This window comes from Peromyscus maniculatus, chromosome 11 (genome assembly GCF_049852395.1).
Source record: "Peromyscus maniculatus bairdii isolate BWxNUB_F1_BW_parent chromosome 11, HU_Pman_BW_mat_3.1, whole genome shotgun sequence".
Lineage (NCBI taxonomy): Eukaryota > Metazoa > Chordata > Mammalia > Rodentia > Cricetidae > Peromyscus > Peromyscus maniculatus.
The window spans coordinates 83,193,136-83,219,950 of NC_134862.1; the positions used below are offsets into that span (position 1 = coordinate 83,193,136).

General features: G+C 38.6%; 2 protein-coding genes across 2 annotated transcripts; both read left to right on the forward strand.

The window, feature by feature from the left end:
• The first annotated feature begins 580 nt into the window (after positions 1-580).
• On the forward strand, positions 581-10,779 carry LOC102909350 (olfactory receptor 10X1-like). Its single transcript, XM_006993720.2, is given in 2 exon segments — positions 581-612; positions 9,795-10,779. Coding segments are annotated over 2 exon segments (1,017 nt in total).
• Positions 10,780-16,637: 5,858 nt separating this feature from the next.
• Positions 16,638-23,494, forward strand: LOC102906468 (olfactory receptor 10X1). Its single transcript, XM_006993713.3, has 2 exons — positions 16,638-16,725; positions 22,551-23,494. The coding sequence occupies exons 1-2, from the start codon at positions 16,713-16,715 to the stop codon at positions 23,492-23,494; spliced, it is 957 nt and encodes a 318-aa protein (XP_006993775.3). The 5' UTR covers positions 16,638-16,712.
• The last annotated feature ends 3,321 nt before the right edge of the window (positions 23,495-26,815 follow it).

A 26,815-nucleotide genomic window follows, 5' to 3' on the forward strand; every position in this document is an offset into this window, starting at 1 on the left:
TAGAAATGGCCTCTGAAAAAGTTCAACATCCTGTTGTGATAAAAGCTCTGAGAAAAATAAGGATAGAAAGAACATTTCTCAACATAAAACTATGTATAGCAAATCTACAGCCAGCATTATACTGATAGTAAAATGTTGAAAGAATTTCATCTAACATCAGGAATGAAGCAAGGAAGTCCATTTATTCTGTTTTTATTCAATACTTGGAGTCTTAGCCAGAGCAATAAGACAAGAAAAAGAAACACAAGAGAAGTAAGTAATAAAGGAAGAAGTCAACAGTATCCAATTAATAGATAATATGATTACAGCTTAAATACCTGAAAGTTCCACCAGAAAACTTTTAGCATTGGAAACACTTTCAGCAAAGCAGCAGGGTAGAAAATCAACAGCTTTTCCATATACCAGCTACAAACTTATTGTGAAAGAAACATGATAAAAGATCTCATTCACAGTACACTAGGGGAAAAAATAAATATCTAGTAAGAAACAGAACCGTAAATGTGAATGACCTCTATAACAAATATTTCAAAACACTAAAGAAACTAAGTAAGGAAATCAGTAGAATATGGAAAGACCTCCCATGCTCTTGTATTGGTAGAATTTATATTGTTGAAAAAACTATATTATCAAAAATGATCTGCAGATTCAATGAAATCCTCACCAAAGTTCTAGAAAAAAAATAACAATGCAGGGGCTGGAGAGTAGGCTCAGGGGTTAAGAACACTGCCTGCTCTTCCAGAGGTCCTGAGTTCAAGTCTTCCCAGAAACCACATGGTAGCTCTCAACCATGTGTAATGAGATCTGATACCCTCTACTGGCATGCAGGCATACATGCAGGCAGAACACTGTATACTTAATAAATGAATAAATCTTTAAAAATAAATAATAATGCTAAAATTTATATGAAACACGAAAGATACTGAATAGTTAAAGCAACCCTAAGTTAAAAAGAGCAGTGCTGAAGGAATTTCAAGCTGTTTAGCACTGACATAGAAACAAACATGTAGACCAACAGCATAAGATGGAGGACCCAGAAAGAAGCCGTAATACCCATGTTCACTTTGGTTTGGGCAAAGATACCATAAATACTCATCATATAAAAGACACCTTCTTTAGAACATGGAACTTGGATAATTGGATATCCATGTGCAGAAGAAACTAAATCCATATCTCTCAGCCTGTCCAAAGATCTATTCAAATAGTAATAAATACTTTAATATAGGAATTGCAACTTACAAAATGCTAAAGGTAAAACATTTTAAGTCATCACATAAAGTTTTTTTTAGAGAAAGGATGCAAATACTTATTTATTAACACGTGAGATTACACAAAACAAAAGAGACAATCACTATACCTTTGAGGCAGTCTACAAAATAGAATAATGTGTTGGCCAGCTATGGTGTTATGAATAAGATAGCCCACAAAGACTCTTACATTTGGATGCTTAGTCACCAGGAAAAGGCAATGGCAGCATTTGAAAGGATTAGAAGGATTAGAAAGTTTGGCCTTGTTAGAGGAAGTGTGTCTCTGGGGTTGGCCTTGAAGTTTAAAAAGCCCATTCTAGGTCCAGCCTCTCTCTCAGATCAGGAGGTAGCTCTCAGCTGCTGCTCCAGTGCCATTCATGCCACCATGCTCCCCACCATGTTGATAATGGACTGATCTGTTGAAACTGTAAACAAGTCTCCAGTTAAATGTTTTATTTTATAAGTTGCCTTGTGTGTGGTATCTCTTCACAACAATGAAACAATGACTAAGACAGAGATTGGTACCAGGGATTGGGATATTGCTCCGGAAGGACTGATCATGCTATTTGTTGGAGGAATATGGAAGACTTTGGGACTTTGAACAAGGAGAGTGGTTGAATGCTTTAAGCAAGGCTTATTGGGCCATACTGGAAGAAATATAAAAGACAGTGCTGGGGTAAGGCCTCACTCAGGTAATATTTGAACTTGTGAAAAGGAATTAAAGAAAAGCTTGATCAGTGTAAAAAAAAAAAAATCAACAACAGAAAGCTGATATAAATGTAATTAAAAGGGGGGGTCAAGTTCCAGCCCCAGAAAGCAGCAGAACCAGGCAGCTTCAGCCACATCATTTTGGCTTTAGAGTAAAGGATGCAAAACAAAAAACAAAACAAACAAACAAACAAACAAACAAAAACACGGGATTGTGGAATCTTCCTCCCCCTCTATGCCTAAGAAAAGCCACTGAGGCAAGGTATGTGTCAGGGGTGTGCCTGAATGTAAGACCAAAGCGGTTACTGTGTAAAGCTGTGAAAATGAAACCTGGACTGCCTTAGAAGTCCCAAGGTATTGGAGATGCCAGAGTCATGAGATACCTACTGTAAACCAGCTATGAAACCAGCCCAAGAGACAGAAGTGTGTTTCCATCAACAGAGCAGAAAAGAGGTGGAGATCTGAAGAGCTCTTTGACATCAGACATGGAGGTGCAGAATTTGGAGTCTGTCCTGCTGGGTTTTGTTCTTGTTTTGCTTCATTCAGTATTGGCTCACTATGCTTCCTTTCTTCCTTTTGGAATGGTCATGTATATCCTGTGCCATTGTTTGTTGGAAGCATGTGATCTGATTTTTTTTATTTGATTTTACAGAGGTTACAGCTAGGAGATTGCCTTGTGCCTCAGAAGAGACATTGAACTTTGGACTTTTAAACATTGTTGAGACTGTGATAAACTATGGGGACTTTTGAAGATAGACTGATTATCTGTTTAGATTATAATATGGAGGCCAGTTAGTGGAATGTTGTCGTTTGATTAGGAATGGCCTCTACAGGCTCATATATTTGAGGGTATAGTCACCAGGGAATGGTACTATTTGAAAGGATTGAAAGTATTGAAGATTTGGCCCTGCTAGAGGAAATGTGTCACTGGGGTTGGTCATGAGGTTTCAAAAGTCCCTCTACGTCCAGCTTCTCTCTCAACCTATGGATAAGGATGTAGCCCCAATTAAATGTCTTCCTATATGAGAATTGTCTTGGTCAGATTGTTCTATAATTCTCTTCTATCCATTTATACTCCACTACATTCTATCTCCACTGTCTTAAAATTACCCTATATGGCTCTTTACCTCTGTGAGTGCTCCAAATGGAGAATAGAGAATACATATCTGAAGATTAAAAGCTAACATTCACAAATTATTTTTTGAATGTGTGATTTTTGTCTTTCTGGATATGTTCCCTCATTTAGAATGATTATTTCCAGCCCCATCAATTTACCTGTATATTCCATAATTTCAATTTCCTTAACAGTTAAATAATGTTCTGTTGTGCCACATTTTTATTATCTATTCATTGTTTTCTAAGATTTATTTGTTTTTATGTATTTCATTGTTTTATCTGAATGTATGTCTGTACAATACATGTGTGCAGTGCCCACAGAGGCCAGAAAGGGACATTGCATCCCCTTAGAACTGGAGCAACTGATTCTTAGTCACCCTTTAGATGCTGGGATTTGAACTCATTTCCTTTGGAAGAGCAGTAAGTGCTCTTAACCACTGGATATTATGAATAGAGCAGCAATGAACATGGATGAGCAAGAATATCTATACTAGCATGTACAATTCTTTGGGTATATGCATAGGAGTGTTATGGTAAATCTGTTTCTAGCATTTTGAGGAAATGACGCACTGATTTCCTTAGTGAATGCATCCATTAGCACTTCCACTGGCAATGAGTAATTTCCCCCTTCCCCCAAATCTACACCAATATTTGCTGTCATTTGTTTGGGGGGGGGCGGTGTTGTTTTAAATCTTAGCCACAAGGAAACTTGAAATTTCAAAGTAGTTTTAAACTGTGTTTTCCTAATGGCTTAGGAAAATAAATAATTTTTAATGTTTCTCAGCCATTTGTATTTCATCTTTTGAGAACTCTAGTCAAACTACCAAAACCATCTTCAAGATTCATTGCAATAGCTATCAGTATCTCAATGCAATTCTCCATTTAAGTAAATCTCAAATTTAATATGGAGACAAAAAGACCCAGGGTTGTCAAAACAATCCTGAGCAATAACAAAACTTTAGGAGGGATCACTATCCTAGATTTCAAGTTATAGTGCAGGTTATAGTAATAAAAGAAAAACATGGTCCTAGCATAAAACCAGACACATTGATCAATGGAATATAACAGAGGGCCCACACATAAACCCACACTTATACATCCATCTGATTCATGACCAAAAAAGCCAATAATGCACTTTAGAGAAAAGACAACATCTTCAACAAATAGTGCTGGTTAAACTAAATGGCCATATGCAGAAGAATGAAAGTGGATCCTTGTCTCTTGTCTTGCATAAAACTCAACCCCAAATGGATCAAGGACCTCAACATAAGACCTGATACCCTGAATGTGATATAGAAGAAAAAAAGGGAGTAGGCTTGAACTCATTGACAGAGAAAAGGACTTTCTGAACAATACCCTGCCAGCACAGGCATTAAGATCAACAACTAATAAATGGAACTTCAGAAAAAGAAAAGTATCCTATATAGCAAAAGACATAATTAACTGAGTGAAGAGGCAGCCTACAGAATGGGAAAAATATTTACTGGCTTTAAATCTGAGAGATGGTTAGTATCTAGAATATATAAACAACTAAAAACAAAACATCAAGAAAGAAAATAATCCACCTAAAAATCGAGCACAGACACAACTTTTTACACAGCATGGAAAAGCAGAGATGTAGCCATGGCACAGGGAAGGAGTTCTGTGGATGAGACATTACTGAGATATATGATGGGTCAAAGGGGGTTCCTGCTAAACTCATCCAATAGGACTCTTGTTGAATGCAAGCTGGGATAACCAGACATCACCTGGAGGAAAGGAGTAGATACGTTTAATCAGATGTTGGAGGGGATCAGATGGGAGATTTCCACTACATTTACATAGCAAGATATTTTTATTTTTATTTTTTGTTGTGGTTATATCTGGCTTATATAGGCCCAATAAGCCTGGTCATTGCAGCCTAGGGTGAAACTCTAAATAAGAAGTAAGGGGAAGGAGGCTCAATAAAGTTTTATTCAAAACAGCATCTGTGTCAAAGAAAACCCAATGAGCACTGGGGTTCCCAGTTTCCACTTGGGCTTCCTGCCAGACCCAAAAAAAAAAAAAATCACTGAGCAGCAGAAAGCTTTGTTTGTGGGCATGATGAACTCTGCACGCAGCAAATCCCCAGGGATCTGTAGAAATGTATCAGAGGTCGCATATTACACAAAGCCCTATAACTAATGAGACCAAATTATAAAGTTGAGGAAGAAAGTTTTCTTCCTTCTCTGATGAAAGACAACAGGGATCTCCAGGGCTCTCCTAACCAGAACCATACAAACCTTAAGAGCTGGGGAGCCTCAGCCTTTGATAATAATCACAGCATCTCACGGTGGCAGGAAGCAATGACCCGCGGTCATTCAGTGGTTGGTGAGGGACGAGCACAGCCTTCTTAGTCACTTAACCCTAATATCACACAACTCTAAAGCCACAGAAAGAGTAAAGCTGCACAAACTCAGAAAACTCCATGCTTGCCAACTGCAGAAATTCAAATACAAAAGGTACAGCAATACCCAGCAAAAGAAGAAGCCAGACCCTTAGAGCAGTGATGTTCATGACTCAGTTTTTATTTCTGATGAGTGGAAACTACAAATGCTGACACCAAAACTGTGAAGAATATCTTCCAGAAGAATATACCTGTGACAGCGACTTGGCCTTGGGATTTAATTAAGTGAAAGGTAGGAAAGTATTCTAGTTCTGCTGGCGCTCTTCTATTCATAATTAATTATCACCACAGAAAGAAAGTATCCATGGGACAGCACTGACTATGCCCCTCCTCACTGTTTCTGTTTGTCATTGAAGACCATAGATTGATAACCCAACTAAACTGGAGACAGTAAATTTAGTGGCAACTTCAAAAATAGATGAGGTAGGTAGGATCCGATAACTGGAACTGTAGTTACAAGCATGTGTGAGCTGCTTCATGTGGGTACCAGGAACTGAGCTAGAGTCCGTAGGAAGTACAGCAAGTGTTCTTAACCGCTGAGCCATCTCTCCAGCTCGTTTAAAAAAAAACAAAAACAAAAAACAAAAAAACGATACTACACTTTAACCAATACTGGCCTAGAGCTCCCTGTTTAGCCCAGGCAGGCCTTGAACTAAGCAAGCCTCCTGCTTCAGCCTTTTGTGTGCCAAGATTACAGGATGACAGGCTTGAGCCACCACACCTGTGTTTGTGATTCAAAATGCTTCTGTTTATGACAGCTTTGCAAGCAACCCCCACCCCGTGATTTTGTTGGAAGCAACTATATAGGTTGGGTGAAATACGGAATTTGCTTGTACATAATATGTTACAGTGAAGTTATGGGTTTTGTTCTAAAGACACTGAATCAGCGTCCTTTTTGCTAACGTGTTATGTGATTTAAGAAAATAAGTTAACCCTCTGATTTTAGAATACATAGAACTGAATTTCTTACAGAGTTGCTACATGAAGAGTGAGAGAGAGAGCTTAAGAGTATTAGTGTGTGAGGTGTCCTACTGACTCCCACCAGCATGTGTTTGGGTGATAGATTACAACAGAAGAGGCTTTGAGGGACCTAACTTTTCTGGGAGGGGAAGGGTGAAATCCCAGATTGTTACAGAAAAGTAACTCTAGGGGTAATTGGAGCAATACTGTGTAAGCAAATTTTAAGGCCTGGAAGACTTACGGTATACTCAGATACTAAGGAGGCTTACACAGAAAGACTCATGAGGAAGGCTGGGGTTTCCTAAAATGCAACCCGCTGTAAGGTACCTATGAAGAGAACAGAACTCCCTACCTTCCAACTGAGAAATGATTACTCACAGATAAGAAGCTACTGAGACAACATGACAAAGGGGGAAAAAAAGGAAGGAAAACTAGAGCACATTGTTCATGCACAGCATGGAAAGAAAGATGATGGAAGAAGAGAGAAGAATCAAAGAAACATGTCAGGTGGAGTCCACAGGGTTTGTATTATCTCTGAAACTGTTAGTATATTTACATTGTTTTCCTGTGCCTCTTCTGACAGTGCAAGACAGATTCTGCCATAAGAAGCTTAATCTAGACTGAACAAAATCTAAGCAATATGGAAACTCTGAAACTCTACATGTTCAAAACTCACAGTACTGAAAAAGCAAGGCAGACACCGTTTTTAGATTAGCCACTTTCTGATTCTTAACTTATCCGTACAACACTTACTTGTCTTCTGAAAGTGCTGTGCAGTATCACCTCGAGAAAGGCAGAAATGATAATCATGGTCCCGCTCTTGAAAGGAAAACACGGGGGAGCGGAAAGAATGGGGAGTTGGAATCAAAACAGTGTGATTCCAGTTACAAATATGCCACTTCCTAGATATAATTATTTCCAAAGTGAGATAATCTCAGCTGTCCCACACAGATCGCAGCTGTCACACGCCCTTCATATTTATGCAGTGAAGTGAAAAATCAATAAACATTTGAAAGAATTTGGGGAAATGCAGACTCTGTAAATTTCAGTTATCAAATACATTGACATGTGAGACAGGATAAATAGCTCTGTGTAATAGAAAGGCGAATATATTAATTATAAAGACAGGCATCATGTTGTGGAAGTCAGGGGAGGATAAGATTAAATACATCAGAGTTACTGAAGAATTCACACTGATTTCACTGCATTTGTCTCTCTTTACTTAATGATGAGTTGATCATTCAGGAAATGAACACAATCTCATTACCTCCTGTATCGGGCTTACATATTGAGACTGTCAATATCATGTGATCTAATCATTATTAATCCTGAGTATCCTGGGGTGTTCTTTCTAATTCTTTTCTCATTTTTTGAAAATTGCATATATATATATATGCATATATATATGCAATGAAGTATAATCATATCTGTGCACCACACATAGATCTGAACACTCAATCCAATTAGACCTACCGATTTGTGCATGGATGTTTCCACTAGAGTATGAGAAACCTACCAGTGGCCAGATAGTCAATAAAGACTAATTTTTTTTTCCTCTTCCAGAAACAATCAACTGCCAGTGGAGAATCAGAATGTAATCAGGTCTGGAGACCATCAGCTCTATATGCTGAGATTTCAGCTGACTCAATCTTGTGTAGCTGTAAGAATATGACTGGGGTCACCATATAATGTCCACAAGACAGCAACTCAAAATATTCTTCCCATCATCCAGTTCTCAATTTTTTTCTGCCTCCTTTTCTGTAATGTATCTAGAGCCTTGATAGTGGGGCAGTGCTAAATATATATGTATATATCTCCCATTTAGGGCTTAGCTGTCTCATGATAACTAACCATTTTCAAATTGAATGCTGCGATATTTTTTAATAAATTTATTTTTATTTTACATCCCAGGGATGTTTCCCCTCCCTACTCTCCTGCCAGTTCCTCCCCCAAATCCCCCCTCTGTTCCCATCTTTCAATCAACTCCTCCTATGTTTCTGTTTAGGAAAAGGCAGGTCTCCCACATTAGGGAGGGTCTCCACATTAGGCAGAGTTCAGGGAATCCTGCAGAAGAAGAGGAGAAATGATTATTGAAGCTAGAGAAGTCAAGGGTACCAGAAGAAAATTCACAAAATCAACTAACCTGGGCTCATAAAGGCTCATAGAGACTGAGCCAACAACCAAGGAGCCGGCATGGGACTGATCTAGCCACTCTGCATATATGTTACAGTTGTGTAGCTTGGTACTCTTGTGAGACTCCTAACAGTGAGAACAGAGACTGTCTCCCACTCTTTACTTGCTTTTGGGACCCTGCTCCTCATACTTGGTCTCCTTGCCCACCCTTAATACCTGGGGAGGCTTTAGTCTTACTGCAACTTGATATGCCATGTTTTGTTGAATGCTGGGATATTATAAGTTTCATGCATCCTTCCTCTCAGAGTATCAAAAGCAAAACTTTTAAAGTATTATTTTAATAATTTGGGACCTAGGTGCCTTCTTCAAGAAGAAAAAAATCACTTAAGGTTTCTCCAACAGTTGTAAGCCATAGCACTTAGAAATCATTCTCAGTCTCTACTTAGTGAATATTTACAGGCTATTTATTATTTAGGAGTATCTATGTTAGACCTAACTCTGTCCCTTTATCCTTCAGCATGTCTTTTATTTTATATTATGGTTTCATGTTTACATGGGAGTATGAGTTTTGCATATATGTTTGGGTGTGCATGGATACACATGCGCATGAAGGCCCAAAGCTGACACTGAGTGTCTTCCTCTTTATTCTCTACTTCATTCACTGATGCCGGGTTTTTGCTGAAGTCAGAGATTGCCAGCTCCAAATAGTCTGAATAGTCAGGTATTCTGCCTCTGTATCTTCAGTGCTGGGATACAGGCTTGTCCATATTTTATTTGGGTGTTGTATTTTGAACTACTGTCCTCATGATTGTTCAGCAAATGTATTATCCACTGAGTAATTTCCTCAGGCTGAAAACTCATTCAGCGTTTTTTCAACATTGAGAGTTTTATCCACATGTAGCTCAGCTAATGGATCTGAGTTTCTTTTATCTGAATACCAAGAGGAGTATTTCACCAATATTAAATTACCAGCCAATAAAATACTTTAAATAGTCAAAAATGATCCCTCTGGGCATAATTATATAATTAAGAATTCATTGCTGAAGAAGTAAATGGATGATTAGGAAATCACACCATCTACATACATGGCTGAGTTTTGCTAAACTGAATGGAAAACTAATTGATGTTGTGAGTGATTTCTTTATTCACACAATGCATTTTATTTGACAATATTGAAGACTAAGGAGGAACTGAAGATTTATTTATTTCTTCTTTCACATTTCAGGAACCCAAGCAATGGCAATCAACCAAACAATCCTGAAGGAATTCATTCTCGTAGGCTTCTCTGCTTACCCACATGTACAGTCCTTCCTCTTTGTGGTCTTCTTTTGCCTCTATATTCTCACTCTTGCAGGCAACCTGACCATCATGGCTTTGACTTGGGTGGACAGATCTCTCCACACCCCTATGTACCTCTTCCTCAGTGCACTCTCCTTCTCTGAGACCTGTTATACCCTGACTATCATCCCCAAGATGCTGGTGGATCTCCTGGACAAGGACAGATGCATTTCAGTCACAGGCTGTGGCTTGCAGATGTGCTTCTTCCTGGGCCTTGGTGGAACAAACTGCATCATTCTCACCTTGATGGGGTATGACCGCTTCCTGGCCATCTGCAACCCCCTCAGATATCCTCTTCTTATGACCAATGTTGCATGTGGACAACTTGTGGCCTCTGCTTGGGCTGGAGGATTCTTGGTCTCTTTTATACAAATTGCACTAGTATTCAGGGTGTCTTTCTGCATACCCAACCTCATCAGACACTTCTTCTGCAACATGAGGGCAGTTGTGAGACTGTCCTGCATAGACAGTGACCTCACAGAATTCATTGTAACACTAATGTCAATGTTTGGCTTAGTGGGTACATTCTTACTCATCTTCTTGACTTACGTGTTCATCCTTTCTTCTGTCCTCAAGATCCCTTCAGCTGAGGGTAAGCAAAAGGCATTTTCCACCTGTGCCTCACACCTCACTGTGGTCATCATCCACTTTGGGTTTGCATCTATTGCTTATCTGAAGCCAGAAGCCTCTGGAGGAGATGACGCACTCATAGCAGTTCCTTATACCATCATTACCCCTTTCCTCAGTCCCATCATATTCAGCCTCAGGAATAAGGATATGAAGAACGCTTTTAGAAAGGTCATGAGAAAGACAGTAGCCTTGAAAACTAACCTTGGGCTATTGTTTCTGGTTTAGTGTATTGTTTAACTTCCTCCAGGAGTCAACGGAGCATGCACTCTGTGACTTCTATAGAAAGGTGAAATTCAGGAGTACATGACTGAGACTTTCACCTAACCTGTCCTAGCCATTTTCTAAGTAGGCTCAGGAAGGTATCCAATCTCTCTTCTTTCCACAACTATGGGAAAAATAATGCTACTGATAAGAAGACTCTGCCAATTTCTGGGCATTCTGTACCTGTCATAAGTGAGGAAAGAGCAGAAGGGAAAGCAGCAATGTGACCACTACACTGAGATATGTTTTCAGTATCTAAAGATACAAATGGTCAACATTTCTAGAAAGATTATATGTACCAAGTTCGACTTCTCATGAGAAAGCTATTTCTAACAGGAGCTATATTGTAAAAAAAAAAAAAAAAAAACAGCAGCTATTTGTTTGTGAAAACATATATATGTATATAAATATATACACAAAAGCAAAATCTCATTTGTTAAATATTCACATCATACTGATTCCTGTTTACTAAATGATTTTTGTACTTTAACTTTATTTTATTAGATCTTTTAGAATTTCCAGTTTATTATAATGTATTCTTATCATACTTATCCTTCACCCATTACTTATTGTTTTAACAATAACATATTTAAGAGACTGTTGTCTGTCAATAATTTCCACCTTTAGAGAATAGAAGAAACCTATTGACACCTTTCATGTAAATAAACAAGCTATTAATAACTGCATATTTTATCATTTGGTGAAAGTTGAATATAAGGAGTGTGCTTCTGTATCTCTGTGGTGAGAATATTCAAAAGCAAGTGTTAATGGGTTATGTATGATATTAAGATATTTGACCAAAAATTCACTTAACAAAGATGTTAATAGAGTAAGCAAATGTAAGACAGGAAAAAAGATGAATATACCATCATTTTTTAATGCCAAGAACAAAACAGAAACTCTGCAATTTATGTAACAGAGGAATAGTGACAGACTTTACTAATTATTCAGTCATGAAGGTCTGGAAAATTTATGGAAACTTTTCCTCAATTATTTTCTGTCAAACAACTCTGTGACTTCCTTGAAAGGCATATATATATATATATATATATATATATATATATATATATATCTTTAAACTGAGGCATGTACTTATAAATATATGTGAAAAATATTAGGGTAATTTTAACTCTAGTTTATATGATATTTTTATGAAAATAATGATTGCTTAAAATAGTCATACATATGAGTTTATTAAGGGTACCTTTGTCTTGGCTCTCTTAGTTTAAGAGGATCATATTTGGGACACATCTACAGTCACATTCTACTGTTGTTAACCTGTAAAAGTTGTTTAAATAGCAAGTGTGTTCTTTTTTAACTAAAACAGTAATAAAACCTCTTCCAAAATAAATTTTACAAAGAATCCAGGTCTAGGTAGATTTGATACAAAATTCTACTGGACTTTCAAAGAAGAACCAATACCTCTCAAATCATTCAAAACATAGGAACAGTGAAATCACTTCCAAACTCCTTCTACGATGCCAATAGCACTCTAACAGCAAAGACAGGTAAAGACACAACACAAAAGAGAAAGACCTCTCCCTCTCTCAGCGGTTCCCTGTGGTTCTTTCTCTGGTCATGGAGTCTGAGATTCGACTTTCTGAGGTAGCATGTCTATTGCTGTTGCCATTGTTTAGCTCTTGCTTAGGCACCCATATTGTTGAGGTGCCATAGGTGAAGCTTCCCTGCCATTTCTAGGAGACACAATCTCACAACGGATTTCCTGGTTCTCCTGGCTCTTAGAATCCTTCCCCTCCCTCTTCAAGAAAGTTCCCTGAGCCTTAGAAGCAGGAGTGGTGTTGTACATATCCCCACTGTGGGTGCCCCAAAATCACAGACATACAAATGAACTTCACAGGTTGTATTTATATATTTACCTATTAATATACACATATGGAACACTAACACTCAAAGAAAAGGAGGCTATGAGTTGGAGAGATAAATGGGGTTGGGAAATGGAAACACTGAGAGAATGGACCGGTGAGGGGATAGAGGAAGGAAAGGGAAGGGGAAAGTGACATATTTATATTTTGATCAAATTTCTAAAAATTTAATAAAGATAACTAAGGGCCATTACCACTAATGAACATAGATGAAAATAATTCTCAACAAAATATTTACAAATTAGGAGCTCAAGAGATGGATCACAGGTTAAGAACACTTGCTCTCATAGAGTACCTGAGTTTAGCTCCCAGATCCCACAGAGTGCCTCACAATTATCTCCAGTTCCAGTGCCCTCTTCTGACCTCAGCAGGTACCAAGCACACATGCAGTCCATAAATGTACATGCAGGCAAAGGATTCATACACATAAAATAAATCACTCATTTAAAATTATTTAAAATAGTTGTAAACAAAATGCACACATATATAAAAAAAATCACCTACAACAATCAAGATTGCTTTATCCAAGAAATGTGGGGATAGTTCAACATATGTTAGTTTATTAGTATAATAATAATGATATAAAGATATAAGTCATTTCATTTTATTAATAGATGAACAAAAGGCCATTAATAAGATTCAATATAGCATCATGATAAAAACCCTACAGAACGAGGCCAGCCTGGTCTCCAAAGCGAGTTCCAGGAAAGGCGCAAAGCTACACAGAGAAACCCTGTCTCAAAAAAACAAAAAAAAAAGAAAGGAAGGAAGAAAGGAAGGAAGGAAGGAAGGAAGGAAGGAAGGAAGGAAGGAAGGAAGGAAGAAAGAAAGAAAGAAAGAAAGAAAGAAAGAAAGAAAGAAAGAAAGAAAGAAAGAAAGAAAGAAAGAGAAAGAAAGAAAGAAAGAAAGAAAGAAAGAAAGAAAGAAAGAAAGAAAGAAAGAAAGAAAGAAAGAAAGAAAGAAAGAAAGAAAGAAAGAAAGAAAAACCCTACAGGAAATAAGGATGAAGGGAGCATACTTCAACATGACAAGGTTTATATATGATAAAAACACAGCCAACATTATGATAAGTGGCGAAAAACTTGAAGTAACCCTATTAAAATGAGGAACAAGCCAGGGCTATTCATAGTCCCTCCTCCTTTTCAGTCAGTGCTTGAAACCCTACACAGAGCAATAAATGAGGGAAGGAACTTAAAGGGATACAAACTGGGAAGGAAGAACTCAAATTATCTTTATTTGCAGACAAAAATGCTCTACCAGAAAATGTCTAAATATGATCAACATTTTCATCAAAGTGTCAGAATTCAATATCAACTTACAAAACACCAGTAGCCTTTCTATAAATCCAGAACAAAATTGCTGAGAAAGAGATCATGGAAATACTGCTATTCATAACAGCTTCAAAAATATACAAAAGAATGAACCTAGTCAAGAAGATGATAAAGTTCTCCAATGAGAACTTTAAACCTCTGAACAAAGAAATTGAGATAAATGCTAGAAGACAGAAAGATATTTGATGGTTATGCACTGGAAAAATTAAAATTGGGAAAATTACCATCTTACTAAAAACAATTTACAGATTCAATGCAATCCCAGTCAAGTTGTATGTGACATTATTCTAAGAGTAGGGGGAAAAACTAAAATTCTTATGGAAGAACACAAGTTCTAGGATGACTTCAGCAATGCTGACCAAAAGAATAATTCTGAAGGGAGCAGCATACCAGATCTCAAGCTATATTACAGAGCAAAAGTAATAAAAATAATATGCTACAGGAATACAATAGGCATGTTGGTCAATGGAACAAAATGTAAGACCCAAATATTGTTGGACCCCATAAGGCTCTGGTGTGAGGCCCAGTGTAACTTCCTGAGCCTAGCTAGAGTTTGGCGACCTGTCTTTGGACATGATTTCTGCATACAATTGACTCAGCTCTATTTGACCTAGAATGCCTCTGCCTAGTAACTGCTGAGATGGCATCATCTTATTGGCCCACTATCCTCACCCCATATCCTCCCCGCATCACAACAATCTATATAAGTCCACTCCTGATGCAATAAAATGAGTTCCTGCTTTGACAAGACTCCTGGCTCAGCGGGCTTCTCTCAGGTGGACAGGGGAGGTCTGGACCATCCACACTCACCATCCCACTGAGCCCCAGGGAGAGATCTGCTGGACCAGTCCTGTCTCTGCCCTACCTGTCGGTCAGACTGACAAAATATGATTGCATGCAATTACAGCCATCTAGTATTTGAAAAAAGAGGATGAAAAATACACACTGAAGGAAAAACAGCATCTTCAACAAATGGTACTGGGAAAACTGATAACCACACACAGAAGAATGAAATTCGATCCATATCTAAGACCCCCACAAAAGTTAATTCCAAATGAATCAAAAATCTCAAAGTGAAATCTGAAACACTGAAACTGATAGAAGAAAACACGGGCAAGATATCCCACAAGATATGGGAGTGGAGTGTGACTTTTCGAATAGGACTGAATTGACTCAGGAAATAAAGCTAGCATTTGACAACTGGGGCCTCAAACCTACTGCACGGTGAAGGAAACAATCTACTTAGAGAAGAAAAAGCACACAAAGTGGGAGATAATCTTTTCCTGCTATACCCAGAATATATAAAGAACTCAAAATAGAAAGAATCAAGAAAACAAATGACTCAATTTAGTGTGTGTGTGTGTGTGTGTGTGTGTGTGTGTGTGTGTGTGTGTGTGTTCATGCTACTGATGTGGGGGGGAAGCTCTCAAAATAAGAAATAAAAATGGCTAAAATATTTATTTTAATGTGTTCAACATCCTTAGCAACCAAGGAAACTCAAGTTCGGTTCCTTTCTAGTCAGAATAGCTAAGATGAAAACAACTGACAAATGATGATGAGGATGTGGGCAAGGTGAATCCTCATTCACTGTTTATGGCGCTAAACTGGTACAGCCACTATGGAAATCAGTATGAATGCTCAGAAAGCTAAAAATAGATCTACTGTATGACCAAATTCTATCATCCTTTGGCCTATACCCAAAGGCTTCAACATCCCACAACAGAGATAGCTCAGCTACGTTCATTGCTGCTCTATTCACACTTTCAAGAAATGGCAGCAGCCTAAATAGCCTTCAACTGATGAACAGATGGCAAAAATGTGTACATACAATTGTATTTGCCTTAGCCATCCACATAGTCATTTAGTAGAGTCACACTGTTAAATTTTCATTTAACTAGTGAATGATAATGCTGAATGTCCTTCAAGGACTTACACTCTGTAAGTGCTTTTAAAGTCTGGTCATAAAGTTTGGTCCAAGGCAGGATTTTTGTCAATAAAAGTGAACTCAGTGAGCATTGGTGTTCTAATTCTCATTTAGGCTTCCAGCCAAAAGAAAATTTACAGGCAGCAGAAAGGTTTTTTTTTTTTTTTTAATGTGCATGATGAATCCTGCACACCTGAAACCCCCAAGGATTTGCAGAAGTGTTTTAAAGGTCGTGTATTACACAAAGCCCTATAACTAATGAGACCAAATTATAAAGTTGAGGAAGAAAGTTTTCTTCCTTCTCTGATGAAAGACAACAGGGATCTCCAGGGCTCTCCTAACCAGAACCACACAAACCTCCAGAGCAGGGGAGCCTCAGCCTTTGATAATAACCACACAGCATCTCACAGTGGCAGGAAGCAAGGTTCTACCAGCAGTCTTTAGTGGTTGGTGAGGGAACACAGCCTGCTTAATCACTTAACCCTCATATCACACAACTCTAGAGCCACAGAAAGAGTAACGTTGCACAAACTCAGAAAACTCCATCCTTGCCAACTGCAGAAATTCAAACACAAAAGGTACAACAACTTTCTTAAGGTCACCAAACAACCAGCAATAGAAGAATCCAGACCCTTAGAGCAGTGATGTTCATAACTTGGTTTTTATTTCTTTTGAGTGAAGAAGAAGGTGTGCTTCTACAAAAACCATGAAGAATATCTTTCAGAATTTACCAGTGGCAGTGATTTGCCTTGTCACCTAATGAAGCAACAAGGTAGGACACTACTCACATCCTGTGACTCTCTTTTATTAACAATGAATTGTTATCACTCACTCATTATTCCTCTTTGAAGCTGGAAAAAGTAAGTGATACTTTTGTCTAAAGATTGGTAACACAAATTAAAATGGGCACAAGTTGATTAGCTTCAGAGAGAGTTGAAGATGAGGTGGGATCCAATAGCCACATCCTAATTCAGACTATGCCTAAGGTAGAGCAAAAATCTGGAAGCCATACTGTGGTATCGATGACTTACCCAGAAAAAGTCTAGCACATAGTTAGGTGATGACCAGATAAGGAAAGATCCCTTTGTGGAATGTGTGTTGCTCATTTTTTACATTGCAGAATATTTCAAAATGCTTCTGTTCTTTTCACTTATTTTTCTTTCTTATTTTTAAGATTTTTTAATTTTTATTTTATTTATATGTAGTGTGTGTGTGTGTGTGTGTGTGTGTGTGTGTGTGTGTGTATGCTATGGACATGTGGCTTGCACTCTTGCACTGAGGAAACCAGAAGCAGGCATCAGATCCCCTGAAGCAAGAGTTACAAGCACTTGTGAGTGGGTGATATGCATGTTAGAACAGAACTATGGTCCCTTGGAAGAGCAGCAAATGCTCATAAGCACTGAGCAATCCATCAACCTATAGCAAAAGAAAGAGAGAGGGGGGAGAGAGAGAAAGAAACAAAGAAAGGAGGAAAGAAAGAAAGAAAAGAAAGAGAAAGACAGACAGACAGGATTTCACACTGCATTGCTTTCTGTCCATCCATTCCTGGAATTCACCATATCCCAGGCTGGCAATGAACTCATGCAACCCTCCTGCATTGGTTTCCTGAGTTCTGTGATTACAGGAACATACTACAATGCCTGGATTTTCATCTCAAAATTCTTCTAAAATTAATAATGGTTTTGCAAACAACACCCATCCCCTGATTGTGCTGGAAGGGGATCGTGCATGTGGAATGAAATATATCATTTACTTATACATAGTATGTTACAGGGAAATTGCAGGGTTTGTTCTAAATACACAAGAAACTAAATCAGCTTGTTTTGGTAATGTGTTCTATTATATCTTTGATACAAGAATTTAACCCTTTTAGCTTCAAATACTTAGAATTGACTTACTTATAGCGTTGCTATAAAGGGGAAGCTTTGGTATGTAAGATGTTCTGATGGGAGAAACAAGTTTCCTCGTATTAGGGAAAACAGAAGGGCCCTAATAAAGCTTAATTTTCTTTGGGGGAGTTGGGGTGAAAGTCCAGAATATTACAGAGAACTAATTATTGCAGAATGGAACAATCACCCCCAAGCAAATTTTGAAATCAGGAAGAATCACAGTGAATTTGACATTAAAATATGTTTATATTCTTTTTCTGTGCCTCTTCTAACAATGCCAAGAAGCTTAATCTAGACTGGACTAGATCTAAGCAGTGTGGAAACTCTGGTGCTCTACATGTTCAAAACTCACAGTACTGAAAACGTAAAACAGACACCGTTTCTAAATTAGGTACTTTCTGATTCTTAACTTATTCGTAAAACACTTACTGAGAATTCTTGTCTTCTTAAAGTGTCACCTTGAGAAATACAGAAATGATGATCATGGACCCATTTTTGAAAGGAAAACACTGAGGAGTGGGAAGAATGGGGAGTTGAAATCAAAACAGTGTGATTCCAGTTACAAATATGCCACTTCCTAGATATAATTATTTTCAAAGTGAGATAATCTCAGCTGTCCCACACAGATCGCAGCTGTCACACGCATTTCATATTTATGCAGTGAAGTGAAAAATCAATAATCATTTGAAAGAATTTGGGGAAATGCAGACTCCATAAATGCTAGTTATCAAATATGCTGACATGTGAGACAGGAAAAATATCTCTGCCTAATAGGAAACTGAATGTTTTAATTAAATAGACAGGCATCATGTTGTGGAAGTTGGAAGATGAGAGCAAATAGATGGAGAGTTACTGAAGAATCCACACAGTGATTTCACATTTATCTTTGGGCGATGAGCTTGCTGTTAAGAAAATGGACATAATCTCAGTTGCCTCCTGTTTCAAGCTTACATATAGAGTCTTTATCAATTAGTGTTACACCTCTAGCTAATTACTATGAATCCTAACAATGCTGGGGTGCCCTAATGTTCACCCTTCTCTCCCCTCAAAGTATCAAAAGAGAGGTGTGTTTTGTTTTGTTTTAATTTCTTTTGATGTTTTAGTGCCTGGTTGGTTGCCAACCTCAAGAAGGAATGATGATTTCAGGTTTCTCCAACAATTTTAAGTCATTATCCAAGCTTAGTCCTCAAATGACCAGGAAATTGTTTCAATATTTCCTTAACGACATAGGATTATATGTTCCATAGGAATGGCTGTGTTAGACTACTTGTCTTTTTCAGTGTTTGGGTTTTTTGTTGTTGTTGTTGTTGTTGTTGTTTTTGACTCGAGACAAACCTACATGTATCTGGGAAGAGAAAATCTTAATTGAGAGAAATGCCTCTGTAGAAGGCATTACTACTGGCCTGTGGGTAAAACTACCAGATATTTTCTTGGTTAATGATTGATGTGAGAAGACCCACCTCACTGGGTGTGGTGGCATCCTTTGGCATCTTGTGGATGCAGTAAAAAAGCAGGCTGATCAAGCCATAGGAAACAAGCCTGTAAGCTGTGTTCTTCCTTGGTCTCTTCTTCAGTGCCTGCCTTGAATTCCTTCCCTGCATTTCCTCCATGACACACTGTGAGCTGTAAAATGGGAAAAACCTTTCCTTTCATGTTGCTTTTAGGTCATGTTTATTGAAGCAAGGAAAATCTAACTAAGAAAGTTTTAGACATGTTTTCATTTACTTTGTTTGGTTTTGTTTACATGTACGTGTATGTGGCATGTTGTGTGTTGTATGTGTACATGTGTGGTATGCTGTATGTTGTATGTGTACATGTTTATGGTGTGGTAGGTGGTATTTGTGTACATTTGTGGTATGTTCTGTGTTGTATGTATATACATATGTAGTATGCTGTGTGTTGTATTGTACATGTGTGGTATGCTCTGTGTTGTATGTATGTGCATGTGTGGTATGTTGTGTGTTGCATGTATACACATATATGGTATGGTGTGTGTTGCATGTGTACACATATGTGGTATGTTGTGTGTTGTATGTGTATGAGTGTGTTGTATGTGTATGAGTGTGTGGTATGTTGACATATCTGTGGGCACATGTGTGTGCATCTGTGTGGAGGTCTGAAGCTGACACTGAAGGTCTACGTCCATTGCTCTATGTTTATTGAAAAAGGGTATCTGTTGAACCAAGAGTTTGCCAATTCTAAATGGTCTCACTAGACTGGTGTACTCATGACCCCTGTCTCTAACTCCTGAGTACTGGGATAACAGACAGACAGCAGTGCCTGCCCGACCTGTATGTGGGTGCTGGAATCTGAATGCAAGTCTTCATACCCGGGAGGCAAATGCTTTATCCATTGAGCTATCCTCCCAGGCCCCAGAATCACTCAGCGCCATTCAGTGTTGAGAGTCTTATCCAAAAGTGGATTCATTAAAGTACCTGAGTTTCTTTCTTCAGATTGCAGTATCTCATCATTATTACATTACTAGCCAATGGAATCTCTTTTGAGGTAAATTACTTTCCTTTTTAAGAAAGACCAATATTTTCATTTATGTTCCCCAAACATTTTTCTTTACTTTTATTAATGTTTATTGTTAGAGAATTTCCATACATATATGCAATGTTTTGATCAAATCCCCTCTCACCCTATCACTGCTTTTCCCTCCCAACAGCTATCAATTCCTGCTAGCTTCTCAGCTAAAGGAGGGACTTCATGAGTGTCTTCCCTGTCCATGCTGGGATTTTTGGTTGGGGTGATCTTGGCAACCTTGTACTTGAGCTCACAGCCACTATGAGGTCATGTCGAGCAAATACTTTTTTCTTTTTTGCTGCACACATCTACAACCTCCAACTCTTAGTCTTATAACCTACCAGAATTTTCCCAGGGGCCTGCCCTGAGAAGATTCCTCCCAGAGTTCTGGGGAAGACGCTATGACTGTAGATGAGGCATTCTGGGGGAAAAGAATCTAAGTACACCAGGCTCTTTCGTCCGTTCACTTTATTTCTTTATGACAAAATTCTATCCACACACCTTCAGTTCCATTCTGACACTCAGTTCCCCTCTGTCCCTTCTTTTCCTGTCCTCTCATAACCTTAATGCTTTTGATCTCATCTTTGTTTTTTTTTTTTTCTCGCCATGCTCATTTCTTCTTTCCCTACTCTCCTCACTTGACCCAGTCCTTACTGTCTACAGAAGTGTTGCCTTGTCCCTTGTCCCTTCCTCTCCAGCCATGAGACTCTGCCCGGACCAGGAAAACCTGCCCTGGCCCTCACATGTGGTTATGACAAAAAAAAAAAAAAAAAAAAAAAAAAAAAACCTTTTTGTCCTTAGTCAATAGCTCTAGAACTCTAGAATGCCACTAGGCCCGGAGGAAAGGGATCAGCTGAGCTTCATTTGCACAAGAAACAAAGCTATGTAGCTATAATCCACCTGTCTCCTATGCTTAGGAGACAGAAATTGTCTATGTAGAGGAATTACCTAGTTCAGATGAGCAGTAGGTCTGAGAAGCTTATATTGTTTGCCATTATGGCCTAGGAGTTATGGACACACAAGAAATTGATAGTATGAAAATGCAGATATATTAAAAGCCAAATAACATCAAATATTCCCAGATATTTGACTTTCTTCTAGAAGAATTCCTTGACCTTTATAGGTATAGCTTTATCATATATAGCTGAATCTCTAATTCATATACTTGCAGGCCATAGCAATACCCCACACTTCTTCAATGATCTCTGAGCCCTCTGGGTAGGCATCCCAATTAGAGCTGAACATGCCACAGAATCTAATTCTCTGCATATTGACTAGTCTTTGTATTAACCACAATCTTTGACAAAAATTTTCTCCTCTGAGGGTTGAGGGATGCACTAACCTATGGGTATAAAGCCAAGAACTTAGGGAGTAGTCAATTACTATGCCCACATATCAAAATAGTAGCATTAAATTTTCCCTTATTGCCTATAACATGTCCTGTCAATGGTTTGGGGCCCAGTTAATAGTACCAGGCATAAGTATCATTTTGTGAAGGAGGATTTAAATCCAATTAGAAAGTAATTGGTTACTCCCACAACCTAGATGCACTTTTACAAGAGTGGGTATATCTTCAAGGCCAGCCATTACTGTTTTTTCAAGGGTTGATGGCTTTCCTCACCGAGGAAAATTTGTGTAGACAGAAATTTCTAGCACTACAAGACCTAGTCAACATGAATAAATGTTCCAGTTCTAGCATTATCAGACTTATTCACCATGAATGAATCCGTATCACCCTGATTTCCCTAAATCATATGACTTAATTATGTGATGTCTGTAACAATAGTGTCTTACCATAAGTTATGAATGTTCACCAAGAGCAATGGCAACAGCCTTTATTGTTCTGGTGGTCTATGGAACCCCAGGAACCAACAGCTCAAGAGAGGTCACCCCTTCATAGCATTAGGATTTTTAATTGATAGTTAACCTCTCTAAGGCCAGAGTAAGTAAACTTTCTGGTGACATAGTAAGGCACAATTAAGATATTGTTGAAGATATAAATGAATGCATAATTAGGAAATCACATCATCTACATACATGGCTGAGTTTCACTAAACTGAATGGAAAACTGACTGATGTTGTAAGTCTGATGATTTCTCTTATTCACACCATGCATTTCATTTGACAATATGAGAAACTAATGATGATTGAAGGTTTATTTGTTTCTTCTTTCACATTTCAGGAACCCAAGCAATGGCAATCAACCAAACAATCCTGAAGGAATTCATTCTCGTAGGCTTCTCTGCTTACCCACATGTACAGTCCTTCCTCTCTGTGGTCTTCTTTTGCCTCTATATTCTCACTCTTGCAGGCAACCTGACCATCATGGGTTTGACTTGGGTGGACAGATCTCTCCACACCCCTATGTACCTCTTCCTCAGTGCACTCTCCTTCTCTGAGACCTGTTATACCCTGACTATCATCCCCAAGATGCTGGTGGATCTCCTGGACAAGGACAGACGCATTTCTGTCACAGGCTGTGGCTTGCAGATGTGCTTCTTCCTGGGCCTTGGTGGAACAAACTGCATCATTCTCACTTTGATGGGGTATGACCGCTTCCTGGCCATCTGCAACCCCCTCAGATATCCTCTTCTTATGACAAATGTTGCATGTGGACAACTTGTGGCCTCTGCTTGGGCTGGAGGATTCTTCATTTCTCTAATAGAGACTGCACTGATATTCAGGGTGTCTTTCTGTATGCCCAACCTCATTAGACACTTCTTCTGCCATATGAGGGCAGTTGTGAGACTGTCCTGCACAGACAGTGACCTCACAGAATTCACTGTAACACTGATGTCAGTGTCAGGTTTGCTGGGTACATTCTTACTCATCTTCTTGACTTACGTGTTCATCCTTTCTTCTGTCCTCAAGATCCCTTCAGCTGAGGGTAAGCAAAAAGCATTTTCCACCTGTGCCTCACACCTCACTGTGGTCATCATCCACTTTGGGTTTGCCTCGATTGTTTATCTGAAGCCAGAAGCCTCAGGAGGGGATGACACACTCATAGCAGTTCCTTATACCGTCATTACCCCTTTCCTCAGTCCCATCATATTCAGCCTCAGGAATAAGGATATGAAGAACGCTTTTAGAAAGGTCATGAGAAAGACAGTAGCCTTGAAAAAATAATCTTATATTATTGTTAATATGTGGTTCTTCATTAGTCCATGGAGCATTTGCTCTGTCATTTCTATAAAATGGCTCAGATGTAGGAGCAAGTGATGGGACTTTCATCAAAGCTTTTCTGGATATTTCATAAGCTTGTTCAGAAAGCTATTCAATCTCTCTACTACCCTTAGTCCTGCTGATCTAAGGATTCTGCCAATCAATTTTTTGGGTCTCTTGTGTCATTCACAAGTGAGAAAAGAAACAGAACAACATGATAAGCTGCAATATGACTACTGCATAGATAAATGTCTTTATTATCTAATGATTAAGTCTTAGTTTTTTGTGTTATTTTTTCTGTCACAGATTGTAATGCACGGAGTTAGACTTTCCAGTAGAAAAGCTATTTCTGGTAGGAGATCTATGTTGTAAAATCCAACAACTGGCTATTTTGTACAGACATCAATATGCATATGTACACACACATTCTCAAATACACAAACCCACTTTCTGTGTAGTCACACCACACCAATGACAGATTGATTAATAAATACTTTAATAGTGCCCTATTTGTGACTATGACATCACACGACTTCTGAATAATAACTTCTACGTATAGGACAACTCTTCCAACACATTTCATGTGAACAAATAAGATACAAATGCCTGAGTGTTCTGTGATTTGTGAAATATTTGATATAAAAATGCATTATTTTATTCTCTGTTGCCAGGATATTCAAATAAGATTGCTGTGATAATGAGATATTTGATGCCCCCCCCCAAAACATTTTTGACAATACCAACAAGGTTAACAATGTATAAAACTTTTAATACCAGGTAAATCTAGTCAGAAATAGAAAAGAAACACTGTACAAATTATGCAACAGAAGAATAGTGAAAGCTCTTACTAACAATTCAGGAACAAAAATACAGAAAATTCCTTGAAAGCTTTTATCAGTTTCTCAGTTAACTGACTGTGATGTGTATAAAAGGTGTAAGTTCTGTATGAGGATGTGGTACATATGTGATGTTTTAAAAAGACAAATGAAATAATGAATGAAAATCATCATACATATCAGATCATTGATGTTACTATTTGCCATCGTGACTCTCTTACTTTTCATGGACTCGTGTTTAGATCACATTTGCAGCCACGGCCTCTACATGCCTCAATTTGTTGAAATTTTTAAATAGAATTAATGTTCTTTTAATTTGTCTCCACTCCTGAAACTATGTTTTTTCAATCCAAGGAAAAGATATGTCTTGAAATAAATAGTATTTACTCACTCATAGTGTGGGTAGATGATATTATGTTTAATCTAGAATTGAAACTGGAGGATTCTATTTTAAGTAAAATAATACACAAAAAGCAAAAGTTATATATTTACTCTCATGTGTGGAAACTGAAAAAGACTACCTGAACATGGGCCAGTGTTTACTAGAGCCTGGAAAAATTTAGTAAAGAAAAAAAAAAACTTTACATGCTATAATACTGAACGAAGATGCAAGATGTGTGCACTGGTGCATTATGCTGCATGATAGCTGTGGGGCAACCAAGCACTTCCTGATTGGAGGCTCGTTGCAAAGGAGAGATTTCATTGCTAGTAAATCTGGTTAAAACATTTTTTTAAGGCAGAGGTCCAAGGTCTTGGAAGGTGAAGGTATGTACTGTTGTTTGGCTACATGCCCACACTGTCAAAGCGCCTTCTGAATATTTGTGTATGCCCATTGACAGAGGTGCTCTCATCCTTATTTAAAGAAGTTGCTTTTTGCAGTGAATAGTAGTTAATGTAGAGGTTCTTAACTGGTCAAACTACTGAAACTTGGACTCCAGCCAGAGAACCAGGTAGGCTCACTGCAGATCTTCACTTCTCCCTTAGCTCATACAAAACAATTCCCCAGTATTATCCCCAGCTCTTTAGCAGACCATCACTATAGCCTCCCTCCCACTCCCCTGCTCCTTTCTCCAATGGATCATACAGATTTTCTCCTCCAAACTTACCTGGCCCTATACATTGCTTTATCCCATCCATTGACTCCAGTTGGTTTTCTTTGGAACTCACAGGCCATTCTGGCCAGTGAGACAGATAAGCTACCTGCAAATATTCCTCCATCCCTCCAAGCCTAATTCCCTAGTTTCATTCCCAGCTCTTTAGTAGACCATCTGTTTTGGCCTCTCCTCACTCTCTGCCCCCATTTCCAGGGGACTAAGCATATACTGGCATAACACACTGATTTCTTTGCTCTTCTGGACCCCCTCAGCCCTCCCTCAGCCTATCCTCATCCCTAGTGTCAGTTCCCAACACCTAGAGACACATTTTACTTTGAACCACTAGTGGCCATACCTATCAAGATCCCAAAAGAATTGTCTACCAGGCAACACACAACCACCACACTCTCCTAAATACTAGAAAGAGCTCCGGAAACCAAGGACAAAGAAACTCATCCAAAAAGATAAGAGCAGATATCAGCACCTACAGTTATAATCTTCCACAACGCAGATGCCTAGATGCCAGCATTAAAACACAGCACAGGCAAGATGTCTCCAATAGAGTCCAGCAACTCTACCACACGCCTTGAGTATTTCAACATAACTGATGCACAAGACAAAGACCTTAAAATAGCCTTCATGGGTATAATAGAGGTCCTTGTAGAGGAAATAAAAATTATCACTTAAAGCAACCAGATCAAAGGGGTCCTGTTGGAATCCTCAAACAACCCAAGTTGTTGCTAAGACTATAGATCACTCTTTACAAACTGCCAGCAGTACCCCTTTGCTGAAGACAATACCAACACAACTCATCGAACATGGAGATGTCCAGCAGGTGCTTACACAGAGCCTTCACTCCTGTGTGTCTTTGGTATTAAGAAAGTATTCTGCATGCTACCAAAGGAGAAACATAAACACCAATCCAGCCACAAACACTTTGATCTACAGTGAGGTAGCACCTGCAAGACATGCTAGCGTGGTGGTGGCACAAAGTTTGTGGGAGTAACCAAGGAATATCTGATTTTTCTGAAGGCCCACTCCATGAAATGGAACCCATACGTAACACTGTTTGAGTGACCATGAACCTGAGACCCAGGGTAAAACCAAATACTACTGTTCTAAAAAAGAAATATAAAAAGTAACAATAGCCGGGTGGTGGTGGCGCACACCTTTAATCCCAGCACTGGGAAGGCAGAGCCAGGCAGATCTCTGTGAGTTTAAGGCCAGCCTGGTCTACAAAGTGAGTTCCAGGAAAAGGCGCAAAGCTACACTGAGAAACCCTGTCTTGTAAAAAGAAAAAAAAAAGTAACAATAAAATGACTCCTAATGAGATTCTACTGTGTTCACAGATCTGT